At 35.2% G+C, this 15,908-nt stretch overlaps 1 protein-coding gene across 3 annotated transcripts in view; it reads left to right on the top strand.

Annotated features, from left to right (window-relative positions):
• Nucleotides 1-15,908, top strand: part of Lsamp (limbic system associated membrane protein) — a 2,056,906-nt gene that overhangs the window by 746,138 nt on the left and 1,294,860 nt on the right. For all 3 annotated transcript variants that reach the window (XM_051191489.1, XM_051191490.1, XM_051191492.1), the window contains exon 2: nucleotides 9,419-9,478. In XM_051191489.1, coding sequence (XP_051047446.1) covers nucleotides 9,419-9,478 — 60 coding nt within the window. The remainder of the gene's footprint in view (nucleotides 1-9,418; nucleotides 9,479-15,908) is intronic.

A 15,908-nucleotide genomic window follows, 5' to 3' on the forward strand; every position in this document is an offset into this window, starting at 1 on the left:
AACTGTCTTTTTATATTGGCAGTTTGTCAGTCACTTTCCTCTGTGTCCTGTAGTCTGTCTGGCAGACTCTCCATGAAGCAGGAACGCTGTAGCAATGTCCATCTTGAATCAGCAGTCACTTTCCTGTGGGTTCTGCATGTCCAGTTTATACAGCATAACATCAAACAGTCTAGACAGAGTGGTATCTTCTCCAAATGGCTAGTCTTGCCATGTAGGAAGTAAACTCCATAACGATTTTTTTAAATATCCATCTTCCTTTTTGATGTAGGTGGTGTTGTCAGGAATATTTATGTCTCATTGTCAAGAAAAACCCTAAACCATTTAAATGCCATATTTTGTAGGTTTTGAAAGGTTTGAAGAATGCCCATTTATCTCAAATACATGTCTGTATATCTAGACATCCTAACTCACCTTGCTATAAATTTTGACTACTATAAGTAACTATCTAAAATCTGTACTAAATTATACATTACATTTTAAATGAGCTATATAAACACAATACATAAACAAGAGAAATATACATATCACAAAATTGACCTTAAATTATATCAATAAATGAAAATCCATTCCAATCTATATCTATACCATATCTATATCTATACCATAATCCCTTTTTTACCTTTAAAAAAGAATATTGGTTGTGATCATTAACCATTTATAACCAAGCCCATTTAAATGAAAACAAACATTTATAAACAATATTTGGGAATTTGGGCGTCGTTCTTTTTAAACAACTTTCTGTTGATAAAGGGTGTTGTCATGGGGGAATCCTAAGAAGATGAAGAAATCTTGGCTGTAGTTTGCAAGGCTGCTTTGTTTAGCTGTTTTGTATGTGGGATAACCTGGTACTCTGTTTTACGGGGTCAGGCTTGCTCAAACCACATTAGTCTGAAAGGAATCCACAGCTTTTTATTTTTTGTGGAAACAAAAATAGAAATCCTTTCCCCCAGTAACTTGTCCTTAGACTTAAATCTTGGAGTCAAAGCATTTTTAGAATATATAAATTTAATTAATCCAGCAGCATTTCCTTTAACAGCCTACAACTCACTGTGAGATGGGCAATGCTGCTCATGAAGATCCCATAATGGATGGATCACAAGAGGAGACAATTTCCCTGACTACTAATAGAAAAATAAATTTAGAAATAGATTTCCAACCTTATTGTTTATCTCACGGGCCAGACACAATGGTTTCTGGTAACTGAGTGGCTTCCATATGACTGAACAGGTACTGCCTCAATTAACTAAGCACTCTATCTCCACGTACTGCAGTACTTCTGTAGCTGAGATATACTGTAATACAATAGTGCAATACTGTTATTTACAACTAATGAAGATCTAGTAAAGATACAAGAACATAAGAATTATTCATCAAATTGTGGAAACATGATTTTGTAATGTACTCTGTTGTTTGCAATAGACAAAGCACTATCCATTTTCAGTCTGATAGAGCACCACAGAGAAAAAGATTAACAAGCAATAGATGTGCAACTAAAAATTGCACATAATTTACTGTATCTTGGTAAATTGCAACTAGTTGATCAGTCAAGTGAACACAGATTTAGAAAGGTATTTTACATACAATATGTATTTATGAGCACTAAATTTGATTCTATTTTCTCTCTGTCTAATGTTGATTAAATATAAACACAACTCAGGGACCAGTGAAATGGTTCCGCAGGTAAAGACACTTTTTGCCACACAGCAGGAGTGAACTGACTTTTGCAAATTGTCCTTGATCACCACATGTGTCCTGTAGCATATATGCACGCATACACATGCATAAAGGCAAAAACATAAGAATATGCTGAAACACTTTAGAAATATAACCCAGAAATAAATATTAATTTGGCTGAGACCATTGGCTTGAAACAAGTGAAAAGCAAACATTCAATTTTAAAAAATAAAATTAACAGTATAAGCATGGGGAAAATTTGATTCTTTCATTATTTCAGTAGCACATGGGAGAATACCATATTCATGGAAAAGAAACTTGGTAATAAGTTTGGTAATAAGAAGATAATGGGACACAAACAAAAATAACTCCCCAAAATAGCAAAAACAACAAAACCAACGCCCCCTCCCCAATAAAAACACCTTCTGTCAACTAGTTTCTACAAATTGATGGTAGGTTTGGTAGTAAATTGAAAGGAAAGCTATCCAAATGAAAACATGTACTGGGTAATTTGAGACAACAGTTTAAGCATTTGAACTAATAATATATTAGAAAAACTTTAGAAAGCATTACGTAACAAAACATATCATTGTGGGGGCATTTTCTTAATGAATATCCCTTCCTCTCAGGTGAGTTTAGGTTTTATCAAGTTGATATAAAACTATCCACCACATAGATGGTACAGTATCTACAAACATTTTTCAAAATTACTCTAACATACTAAAAATCTTTTAATGAAACAAAATTGAATAGATCATCATAAAGAAATTGCTTATAAAACAGATAGGTAAGGAATATTAAAAACTTTTAAAAAGCTACGTATTTTTTAACTAGGTAAAAGCCATATGTATCTGATATAGTAATCATAATTGCAATCATATGACAAAAACTTGAGTAAAACAACATAAAGAAGGAAAATTTATTCATTCTCTGATTTTACTGTAAGCGTGGTGGGGAGGGAGGTTGATTCCACATGGCATTCAGAATGCAGACCTGAAGAAGGAAAGAAGCTGACAAGACACAACCTTCAAAGATACACCCGTGGACACACTCTCTCCATAGAGGCCCCTGTTCAAGGTTCTACTACCTCTCATCCGCGGTATGAATTGATTACTACTTTGATTATTTCATAGCCCTCATTTTGCAATATCCTCACCTGTGAACAACAAATGTGGAAAGCTGCATCTGATATATCACATCCCATCCATATCAGCTATCCAATAAAATACCTTCTTTTTATGAAGATGTAGTAATAACAAGGAAAAGTAATAGAAATAAATTTCCATTATTACCTTAATACTAATTTAATGCAATGTTTGACATATCTAAAGACATGTAGGAGTGTTTGCCATAAGTTTCAGGATGGAAGCTCTGGGTGTGGAGCTTCTGTCTGCAGCTTCACCTGTGATTTATTTCTATAAGGAGATGCTCTGAAGCAAGTAGAGAGAGATGTTAACATCTGTTAAACTTAATGACAGCCAGTATTTTTGTCTGTTGTCGGTTGTAGTTTTCTCTGTAGTTTTCCAAACATTTATAATATTTTGTGCTTTAAAGGATTAGTCTTAGGAATTGTAAAGGTAATCACTAAGTCCAATTGAAAATAAATTGTGTATAACTATATCACCGAAAAAGAAAAAAAGAAAAAAAACAGCCCGATACTTATGATGTAAGAAAGATAACTTGGTGAACTACAGAAACATTAAAAAGAATTACTTCACAAATGACTCTAAACAAGATGTCAAAAGTATAGCCTGTATTATTATTTTGTATAATTACAGTGACTACCACTGTAATGAGTACGGGTTTTTCCTCCTGCCGCCTGGTCTGGTCCCACCGCCACGCCAGCCCCAAACAATACACTGAGACTCTGTATTAGATATAATTCTGTTGGCCCAGTTACTTGTTTGTTATCTGCCTGCTCTGTCTTAATTATTAGCCCATATCTATGTATTTCCACCTGGTCTTACCAGGGAGAGGTGGCTGGCAGTTCTTCCTTCTCCAGACTCTCCATCTTGGCTCTCCTTTCTCCTTCCTCTTTCCTCCTAGTCTCCTAGTCCCTCCTATCTTCCTTTCCTACTGGCCAACAGTGCTTTATTCATTAACCAGTATGAAAAATATATACAGAATGACATCTCCCATCATACCACTCCTGTATCAACCAGTAAGTTAATAATAATAAATTATAACAGTTGCAGGGAGGGTGGATATCTCACTATGCTAAATATAAACTCCTTATTAAATGTGTGCCTGGGACCATGCTGCATCCTGTCTTTCATGCCTTAAACATTTTAAACCCCTTAGTCTCATGTAAGCTTGGAACAAAGTGCTCTTATTATCTAGATATTTTTCCCCTGACAAAGTGATAAAATAATTAAAATGTAAATGTTTAGAAATAAGTGTTCTAGTAGATACCACTCCTTTTTCTGAAAAATCTAAGAAGAAAAGAAACAAGTTATTAAATATTCACATTATACAAAGTAGATTATCAAGCAAAACTCATTAAGTCCTGTATAGATATTGATTTTACATTTATTAAATTTTTTTACATGATGCATATTTAACTACATATTTAAAACATCAAAATCAATGGAAAATATGGTTTAAAAAAATGGTATGGAAGAAATATCTGGGTTCCCATCTCTAACACGAAATCCTAGCCACATATGACAGTATGAAGAGATTAGGCCTTTGGCAAGTGAATTCATCACAAGGGCAGCCACCAAGATGATTAAGAGACAACAGACTGCTGGCTAGTTCAATTCATAACGTAAAGTAAGAGCAGTGAGAAAGTACCACTGTCAATAAGAAACAGGGTCCTCAATTACACAGCACTGAATCTACCCAGAGCCTTTTGGGCATCTCAGTCCCTGCAACTGTAAGAAATCGATTTCTGTAGTTTGTAAGCCACCTGGTCTGTGATAATTTGTTACAGAAGGCTGAATAGACTAGATCAAATGCAACAATGTTTCAGACAAAACTTTTAGATGTGTTTGCCACTTTCAAATGAAGACAAAAGAACAACATGGAAAATATTGTTTAACCCAGAACTTATAAGTGGACTTCTTGGTTCCTAGACATCTGTCAAATCAGTGTTTGCACACATCACTGTGAAGTTCACTTGAAATATCCCTACAGTATCCTTGGAAATTGATTGTATTCTGAATTACTGTGTATGCATGTGTATATCATGTTTCATAAAATTACAAATGTGTATATAATACAATTATAAATTATATGTCTATTACATCAAGAAACATTTTGGTTTATATTCATGAAATATTTACCAAACTTCCCCTTGTAAATTACGTTCCATAAGTAAAAGATTTGAGTCATTCATTTTATTTATTATTTATCATTATGTAACGGTAGAGCCCTCTCCCGTGTCCCCCCCCAGCCCCATGTTTTGAGTTATTCTTAAAAATGCATATTTCAGGCTTGGTTGTATACTCATATAGACGTTCTAAGATAATGGGGATCATAATGGAATATTTTGAGGTTCCCAATGAAGCAAAATTACAGAGTTATCAACATACACAAATTGAATTAGTTAATCAATAATTTACTTGCTTGTCAAAGGATCAATTCCTCCCTCAATAATGCTAATATATTTAAATATGACTATAACCTGAAATCCTGAAATCCCATTGCTCTTTCCTCATGCTTGGCACAAATGCCTTTACACAATGAGTCATCTCAATCGTCCTCAAAATACATTTTTAAATATATATATATATATATATATATATATATATATGTGTGTGTGCATAGGACGCATGAGTATATGCATGTACATATGTATGTAAAAAAGCAGATTTGAATGTTTAAGTCTACATGTGCATTCATGTGAAGGCCTGATGTTGATTTCAGGACTCTTTCTTGGTCATTTTTCACCTTTGCTATTGAGTCAAGGTCTCTTGCTAAAACCAGAACTTGACATTCTAGCCAGTCTGGCTAGTCAGATTGCTTCTAGGTTCACTCTCTCCACTTCTCATATGCTAGAATTAGAGGCCAACTGCTATACTCACATTGTTTTGCTTGGGAGTCTGGGATTCAAACTCCTGTTTCATTCATGCCTACACAGTCAATGGTTTTTAGGCCATCATCCCAGTACAATATTTAATAGTATTTGTTTTATTTTTTAATTTCAAGTGGTTTCAATTGAAATGGATTTACAATACTCTTCTCCTTTCCATCCTCCACTCTCTCCTAGAAACCCACACTCCATCCAACCTTTCCCATAGTCCCTTGTCAAGTTAACAGCTTTCCTTTGATGATTGTTGATACATACACACATAAATATATGTGTTTATATACACAAATATAAACTACAACCTGCTGATCCATTTTTATTATTTGCCACTGCCTTAGATGGGGTTTTTTATTGCTGTGAGAAGACACCATGACTACAGAAACACTTATAAATGACAACATTTAATTGTGGTGGTTCACTTACAGTTCAGAAATTCAATCCATTATCATCATGGCAGGGGCCATGATACTCTGCAGGCAGATGTGGTGATGGAGCTAGGAGTCCTTACATCTTCATAGACAGGCAACAGTAAGTCAAGTGATAGTCACTCTAAGGGAAGCTTCAGCAAAAGAGACCTCAAAGCCTGACCCCACAATGACATACTTCCTCCAACAACCATACAGCCTAATAGAGTGCTACACTCTTTGGAGGCCAATTTCTGTCAAACTACCACAGTGATTCCATGATTTCAAGGCTCTCTGCTCTGCATGTGGCAACCAAATAGGTGTCTTATCCTTGAGAATAAGCTAATTCTTCTCCCAGGAGTCATTAGTTGTCTATAGTTCTTTGTCACAGGTGGGACCCATCTGTACTAATTTCCCCCTTCCATAATAACATGTCCATTTACATTGCAATTTTCTGGTCTTATCTGTGCAGCAATTTTTGCAAGAGACTGTTTCACCATAGATTTCTAGTACTCTGGATCTTACAACATTTCTACTCCTCATTCCATAGATGTTCCCTACATCGTAGAAACAGGAGGTAGGGCATAGATGTATCCATTGAGGCTGGGCTCCTCATTACCCCTTTGTTCTTCCCATTGTGTCCAACTGTGGTTTTCTGTGATATAGGCTGTAGTAAGGAAAATGATCTAGCCAAGTGGCAATAAAATTCTTTCCTAATATCCATGATCTCCCTGGCTCTGGAAACCTGGCAAGGTTTACAGTACCAGTCATGATTTGCCTCCAATTGCATGAGATTGAATGGGCCTTAAGGACAATTAGGCAGCTATTGTTATCAGTAACTTATGAGTGCTACACTTTACGGATATTTTGCCATGCTAGTCACTATCATGGTTTATATGGGTGTTGCAACTGGGTAGGACTGTACTTAATTTCATCCCTTGACAGCTTGTATAGTGTTGTTGAAGCATGTAGGCTATATGGCAGTTTGTCCTAAGAATGTGGTGTCTTCAGTCAATAGGCTCCTACCCTTAAATCCTGGGACACAATCAAGTACTGCATAATATATATTGTTCATGGGAATCAGCTGGATGACTCTTACCAAACATCCCTATATCACAAAATATTACTTCATCCACACAGCACATTTAAGATTTTGCATATGAACCTAAAGGTGCTACTTCAAAGAAGAACATGCTGACATGATATTTTTTATCAAAAAAAGAACAAGCATTAAGAAAACATAGATGAGCTTCAACAAAAGAAAGCATCCGTCAGTAGCTTATTTAAAAACTATGAAATTTGGAACATAATTGTCTCTGTAAGGATTTAAAGTGCTGATATTACACATTAAAGCTTTTTAAGAATGTTTATGCCAGTGTTCACCAGGCTTATAAACCAATTTAGTATTGTCTCATACTCAGATTGCATGGAAAATAAGTTTTCTATCTGTAAGAATATAAAACCTAGAAAGGGTAATAGATGAGAGTTTTATGCTTATGAGCATAAACTGTGATTATTTACTGTGCCTCAACAATGATGAAATCACTCAAGGTTTCAAAGCAAGACACAAAACCCTGGGGAAGCTATTAAGAATTCAGTATTAGCAGTTCATGGAGGAAAATGGATTCCACTTACTAAAATGATTTTAAAATGTTTCCATGAAATGCAAATCCCACAGCCTTGTGAAGATAGACAGTTTAGGTGAGTTTTATTTGAGTCTGTTTTTATACAAGAGCAATGTGTTATTTTCAGTGGTATCCAAAAATTACATTGCCTTGTGAATGATGAACTTGTAATAGGCTTTGGATGAAGGAGAAATACAAGAATCTGAAGGTTGTGTGGAGATGTGTCCTGAAAGCCTCTTCATACATTGAATGGCCTGCACCTCACAGTGAGCTGGGGTGAGGATATTGATCCATAGTAGAACATAGTCTATAGATGTTCCCAGACAAACAGTAGGAGTTAACATGAGTCTAACTGAGGCAAAATTTTGCATAATATTTTAGAACCCTACATTCCATCACTTAAAAAGAAAAAGAAAAAATAGAAACAAGAATCTGTAAAGAGTTGAAACTAACAATAAAAAAGAAGAGCAAGCACTTCTTTGAACACTTAATAATCCATGTTTATTAAAGATCACCAGATATTGCACAGAGTTGTTAGCCTTTCAGAGTCATTTCACAATACTAAAGAAGGAAGGAAAGTGCCCTATCTGAAACTGCCCCAGCTTTAGCTTCTGGTGAGCATTCCTTTTCTGCAACAGCTTGTCAGAGAAAGGTTGAAATGGAAGTTTTGAATGAGTGGCATGATGGAGAATGCACACTCAAAGGCAGAGCAGGGATGAGATGCTTCATTGGTAGGTATTATTATCTTTCTTTCTTATTGTTTCAGTTTATCTTTAAAGTGAAATACACAAATTTGAAAAGAAAAAGTATTCTGTTCATTTGGAGGAGTTTAGTTTTTCATTTTCTCTTAGTTTTTAAAGTATATATAATTTCCAAACAGTATATGGGGAGTATCTGTTGGATAAAGATTTGCTAAAGATGCAGAAAATGAAATGAACAGGAAATAAGTCAGAGAGTTATTGGTAGCCCATCTCTTTTTGGTCTGCCTCTTTCTCTGAGAACATGAATAAGACAGTATGTACAGGTCTAAATGCTTCCTTCTTTTAATCTCTATTGCTTGCCCTACCCAACACTGTGTTCACCCACACCAAAGACACAATGTTGGATTTGCATTGTATCAAAAATTTCCTACTGAAAGCACTGTATTAAGCCTACTCAGGAGTCCCATCCTCCCACATGCAGGCTGTAATCTGACATTAAGACCTCATAAACTATGTGATGAGCCTCTCACCTCACTGCAAAGCTTAGCTATGCACAGTCTTACATCTCTAGAATAAGCCAAGGATATAGTATTGATTTTCTGTGGTAGCTCATGTCAAAAAGTCACCCTTTTACATCACCTAGTGTCTTGCTTAATATAATGATCATAACAAAAGAAAGAAAAAAAGGTTTGGACTTGACAGTAATGGGAAACAATACAAAAAAGGTGAACTACTTTTTTTAAATGCCTGGAAATGGAAAATTAATTATGGAGAATAGTATCATATCCTAAAAAGCATGGTTAAAGTAAGTCAATATTATTATTATCTATCTGTTGACAGAAGGACCACAGCAAGTGGAACACTTTCATCTTAGTGATGTAGACTATGTGTCTATCATATCTAAAAAGAATTTGTCATTAAATCTGTTAGCCAAAACTGTAGGAGATTGTCAGTTTTTTTCTTTTTCTGTTTTGTTTTCTTTAGTCTTGGCATTTTGGAACCAGCCTCCTGCTGAAGTAAATTTGTCTCCAATCACAATCCCAGGTGGGTTGCCTCAATCATAGAAGGACCTTAACGCATGACTCAGATGGACAGGAAAAAGCCTACTAGCATGGGAACTTATTGCCCTTCCTACCACAGTGTTATTGTGCACACAGTGGCCATGATACTTAGCTTCTTATCAGTCATTCTTGTATCTCACTGTATGAAGGCCAACTGCTGCATTCTTACCAGACACACCATCTTCACTACTCTGAAAACTGATTTCTTCTCCAGTTCCCACTCCCTCCCATTCACACCTGCTCCTCACAGCATGAATGTTCTATGTCCTACCTGTCAAATGTTATTGCCACTAACCTCTGAGGAACCAAGTGAGGAAAGGAATTTTAGTATTCCTGAAATCAGAATGCTGTAGCCGCATAGTGGCAAGGGGCTATAATACTGTAAAGCATTTTATAACCCCTTAGAAATGATAGCCAAGTTCTAGACTTCTAGACTTGCCCTGAATCCCAAGCTGTCAAGCAGTGTGAATGTGCCTCTCTTCTGCACATGCACATGTTCTTACTCTTTTAACTTTTGTGATGATTCTAAATCATTCAGAACAAGGTGTCATTAAATCCCACCCTCGCTCGTCAGCTCTTTGACTTGCAGAGGACCAGAGAAGATAAAATGTGACATTATTTTAAACTTTACTGTTCTTCAAATAGTTCACACACAGGTACCTGGAAGCACAATTATGCTTCCCATTAAAATGATGGACATTAAGCAAAAGCAATCATTTCTAATGTGAATCATTTTCATAGAAATTTTCAATAAATTTGGGATAACCACACTTTCTACACTTTACCCTGCTATTACCAATTTTTAAAAATGAATTAATGTCAATACCATTGCCATTGTTGCTTACATATGAATTGATCTATGTGTAATGAAGAGAACTTAGTTATTATTTTATTGTTTCTCTGTTGCACTTAAGTAAACCATCCCATTTAATCTGATTAGTAGAATGCAACAAATCTCTGGCTTAATGTTGATGATAAGAATGATAAGCAATTATCATTATTAGTATTATTATTTACTGAGTGTCTATTATAGCCTGATAACATCTTAAAAATTCAAGGCTGTGTGTTATTTAGTTTATCTTACAGTAAAACTTAGAAGTATAGATTTCCTGTTTAGAGTACATACACTCAAAGAAGTTACTGCTACCAACTTTGTGCAAATTTGTAACAGTGTGTACAGACTAACCACACAGGTGACTCCTCAGCATGTTTTGTACTGCAAATATCTTATTGACTTGGAAAGTTCTTATGAGTAAATGAAAAGGAGCCCTCATCTGACTCTCTCTTTTCTGTTTTAACTGGAAATGCCTTCCAGCTGTGTTTCAAACAATTACCTATCAACCTGCTTAAAACTTTGTCTCCTACTGCAATGTCAGAGGTCATCTTTCTTCAGCTTGAAAGATGGAAGCTCTGTCAACTTAGTTTATTTCTCATGCCACATATTCAGAAATAGTCTTTGAAAGGAAGCTTCAGAAAGACAGAAAGAAAGAAAGAAAGAAAGAAATGAAGGAAGAAAGAAAGAAATAAAGAAGAGAGGAAGGAAGAAAGAAAAGAAGGAAGCTGCCCCCTGAAAACTCCTTTAAGGAAACCTTAGGTTATGTATGATACAGATATGAGATGGGATGTAACAGAGAGTGAGGATCCCAAATGATTTTCTCTTTCTCTTCAACAAGAAAACACTTAAAAATATCAAGAAGACTGTCCCAACTCCTTCATGCTACAAATTGACATGTTCAATGACATAGGAACTTAGCATGGCCTTAAAAGGGGCTCTGCATATTTTGATAAATTCATTTATTTAATTTTTGTTTTTTTTATATAAAGAATTTCTAATATTGTTTTTAGGCACAGATAGGCTTACTATATTCCTTATGTGACATTTCATAGAATATTTACAATTCTTACCTATCCTTCAGACCAAGTATGCTCATATTTTTCCTTTTGGAGTATTACTTTTTTGTCTACCACTCTTGTCAAATTTCCCCTTATACGCAGTGAGACTAACAACATACCAAAGCTTTAATTAATATCATTTCCTATATGAGAGACAAAACTGCTTCCATGGCATGGATTTTGTTTTGTGCTTCACCAATAATAGGGACAGAATTTAACTTACCAGTTTTTACCTGTTCCTAAAATAACAATGGGTTTCTATTGAAGTTTTCTGAATTCCTGATTTTCTATTTATAAAGTCAAATAAATTTTCACACATTTTCTATAGTTGTTTAGTAAGTCTTTTCATAATTGCCAATAGGATCTCTGTGTCATCCTTTGCCAGAATGAAGTCCAAAGCACCCATAAACAAACAAAAAGAAAAAAAAAAAACAAAAAAAAAATCTTTGAGTCTCCCATTAATTATCATGCTTTGTACATCCAACACAGAGGTTCTCAGAACACATTGTCCTCACCCTTCACTATGGATAACTATGTTACCCTGTACAGAGTGCAGTAAATACAAACAAAATCTGTACAATGTGAAGGAATGAGTCAATGACTTATTCTTTGGAACCTGTCTAGAACTCAGTCTGTAGACAATGTTAGCCTCAACCTCACAGAGATCCACTTGACTCTCCCTCCTGAGTGTCGAGATTAAAGGTGTGCACAAGATTTTAAATAATAATCAGTGGTAGTCTGGTAAATTTTTAACCAGTTTTTTAGAAGAAGTGGGGGGGATGTGAACCCTGATATCTAGTATTTGTATATTTTTGTGATGCAAATGTTCACACCACAGTAAATTTTAGTATTAACATTAAGGCATCAAAAGTGAAGGTACTGACTACAAAGCTGTAAAAAGACAATCAGAATGCCTTTATGACCAAAAAAAAAAAAACTGTAAATAATTTCAAGGCACAGATAATGTGAAAATATACTAAAATGAGTGATAATAAATAAGCCTTGGGTCTTTATTATTTTTGCTTTTATCATTTAGTTAATTATAAGCCTTTATGTTTTTACTTTTATAATAACTCAGAATTCCCTTCAAAATTCAAAATTGGCTTTCACAAATTTGTATAAACTGTTCCAATATACTGCTGCTAGCAAAATGAGACCATTCAAGGTTTGGCCCCTTTCCTTACAAATTAATTGAGAAAATGATGCTTTTACATGGGAACCAATTAGAGGATAATGCAAGTCATTACATAGTTAAATACAAATGGGAAGCCACAAACAAGACAGGGAGTTTTTGTGAAGAGAGTTCTCAGTCACACATAAAGCAGGCCTGTTTCTGTCCTTTTCATTTCAATATGTTCTAACATGTCCAAACACAAATGCAGACCAGTCAGATCCACAGGGGGGAAAGCGACACAATGTCTATTGCTGACTGTAGAATTTCTCAGGATCTCATATTGTGAACTTCAGCCAAAGATTAGAACTTGTTTTGGGAAAACAGAATTGAGAGCTTTCAGTTCTTATAGATCAGATTCAGAAATTCTGGACTTGGAATGATTTACAGACTGGATAGATGGACAATTAGGAAGAGCTGATGACTGCCCTTGGGAGACCTTGAGCAAAATGATAGGGGAAAACAGCACTTGGGGTTAATAAACTTCAGGCTGCTCAGATACATCTCCTAATTAATGGATTGTGACATACATCGCCTGAGCTTTGGCTAGCAATGATGCCCAGTGCTATAACTATCTTGCATATAGAGTGACTGTTTCCAAAGACAGTTGTTGCTATGTTGAGCAAGTAATTACAAAGCTGCCAGAAGGAAGAGCAGTCACCCCCAACAAGCACACCATGATTTATTGGGTGTATTTGTACACTTAAACGGATCTGTCTTTTGCTTCCTGAATGTTTTCACACCTCAACATGAATCTCTCTTCCCCTGAGTTAACCTCATTTGCATCTGAAATATTGATCTGGTTGACAAAGGACAAAACAGTATGTATTTGGGGGTGGGGGGAAGAATAATAAACAAGTGCACACTATTCAATGACAGGATTCTGTTATGAGGCAGGGCTATCTGGGACCAATACTGCTCTTTGTCCTTACAATTTCTGCTGATTTCTTCTTCTGTTGGAAAACAAACTCCACTGTGAGGCTGAAGTGTTCTTTAGTCTTGTAGATGATATTTGCCCACAGAGTCTGCAGTCAGAACAGATTTATGAGAGCTCACCAATGCATGAAGACCATAATGTTTATGATGAATTCTCTTGCAACCATTGCAGATCAGCCGTTTTGCCAGTGTAGTTCCCTTGGTGTCCTAACTAACAAATGTCTCCATCAAACCAATTGCATCATGATAAAACTGAGACACTTAACAGACTTCAGTTACAATCCCCCTTGGAAAACGGTCCAAACTGTTAGTTTTATTTTGTTAACAAGCATTGTCTCTGACTGAGTAAATACCTTCACTTTCCTACAATTGTCACCAATGAGTGACAGAAACCATTGGTGCAAATGAACTCTTACTAGAAGTGATCTTTTTACATTAGTCTCTAACTTCTGCAAAGGAGAGTAGTTTTATGCCCTTGACTTTCCTTCATATTTTCTAAAGGTCACCTATTATGACAAAAATGTTTACATTGTAATTGTTGAAAGTCAGACTGTATGATGTCGCCAAATAGTTCCCACGTATGACTATAACCCAAGCAACATTGGTGTCAACTTACTTTTTCTGACACAACTGTTATGTTGGGAAATTTGTTTTTGTTTTGCAAACTGTCATAAGAAAATAAAATTTATATAGGAAAAAATAAACTGTGTACTATATTAAAGGTCCCTTTTATTCTGAGGACAAAGGGAGATAATCATTGTTTTAGAATTTAGATGGCCACTGTCTGCAGGTTGAAGAACTAGGTTAGATGACATTTCTTAGTCCATCCTTACCTCTAAAATAACATATTTTATGTGATTATGATTTAATGTTGAAATCATTTTCCTCTTCAAAAATATTTTCTCAATGGGCATCAAATTAATCCACTGGCCTCAGTTCCAACAGTACCTGTGCATTCAAGGAGCAACAGATAAGATTGGTGTTAAGCAAGGAAGTTGATGCTTGCTGCCTGTTCTGCAAGCAGACTCTTACATGGATTTTAAAGAGTTATATCATGATATATAGAATAGACTTGCCACTCCCAACCATACAGAGATTGAGAAAAAAAGGTAAAATTAGCTGAAAAGTGTAAAACTAAGATTAGTGATATATTTTTTTTTCACTTCAAATAGAAAAGTTGTAATCCTCTTACTTCAAGATGAAATTATGGAATATCTCTGACCCAGTAAGTAAATAAGTGACTCAGAAAGGAGATGTATAGGAAAATTGCTAGGTTTGCTGGAGTTACTATAAAACTCTGTGATAAATTTACCAATGAATGAATATAAGAAGTTCTTTTATTTGATACCATGGTATTATGAGAGATATAATTTTCTTTTCAAAGGCATTGTATTCCAGCATTTTATTATATTAGTACTTTAAGAAGTAGATGATAAAGTAGAAAACATTACCTTCCAACTTGTACACTAAGTAAATTATTATTAAATTTTAGCATGCCAAAGGTTTTCTTCTTGCTCAAGGGAAGAAGCAGAGAGACAAGTATTATGAGAGTGATGTCATTTGTGTCTGAATTTCATATGTCTATAGTATCTAGTAAAGTACCAGGACATTTTATTTACAGGAAGAGACAGGTGAAAAAAAAATCTCAGGTGAAATAGCAGACATAAATTTTATACAGTAAGTAGCAATTATTTAGATTTTCATGATTAATACTGTTTTCTTGTTACCATAGAGAATGGGTAAGAAGTGGAGTGTAAAATGCAAGATGTAATTATATTTCCATTAAAAGATACAGGTCAAATTGTAAAAAGGTAAGAAATTCACATTAGTGGTGTTGGCCTTGATCTTTCACTTAAAATAGTGATTATTTTATTTTTCAGATTGTCATTTAATTACAACATTTCTCCCTCTGTTTCCTCCATACTAATCTACCCTTAGGTCCCCTATACTCTCTTTCAAATGCATATCCTCCCTTTTAACTATATGTTAGTGGTGTGTGTGTGTGTGTGTGTACATATACATCCCTAAATATAACCTGTTTGGTCTGTATGATATTATTTGTATATAATTTCCAGGGCTGATTCAGACTGAACAACTGATTTGTGTGCTTTTCTCTGGAGAAGGCCCCCTCTCCTATTCTCAGCTTTCCTTAGTTGCCTATAGGTTTTTGTGGAGGGTTGAGGTCTTATGGACTTTTCTCCATCCAGTTTGAATGTTAATTGGTGCCGTCCTTGTTGAGACTTTATTACTAGTAGACAAACTCACAGGAAACTTTCTTATCCCCTGTCTCTTATAATCTTTTTACATCCCCTTAAATGTTCTCAGAGCCTTAGGAGCAGAGGTGTTTTGTAGATGTTTCCAATGAGAGTAGGCTCTACAACTCTGCATTTTGATTGGTTTTAGTTTTCTGCAG

The sequence above is a fragment of the Phodopus roborovskii genome, unplaced genomic scaffold, assembly GCF_943737965.1.
Source record: "Phodopus roborovskii unplaced genomic scaffold, PHOROB, whole genome shotgun sequence".
Taxonomy (NCBI): domain Eukaryota; kingdom Metazoa; phylum Chordata; class Mammalia; order Rodentia; family Cricetidae; genus Phodopus; species Phodopus roborovskii.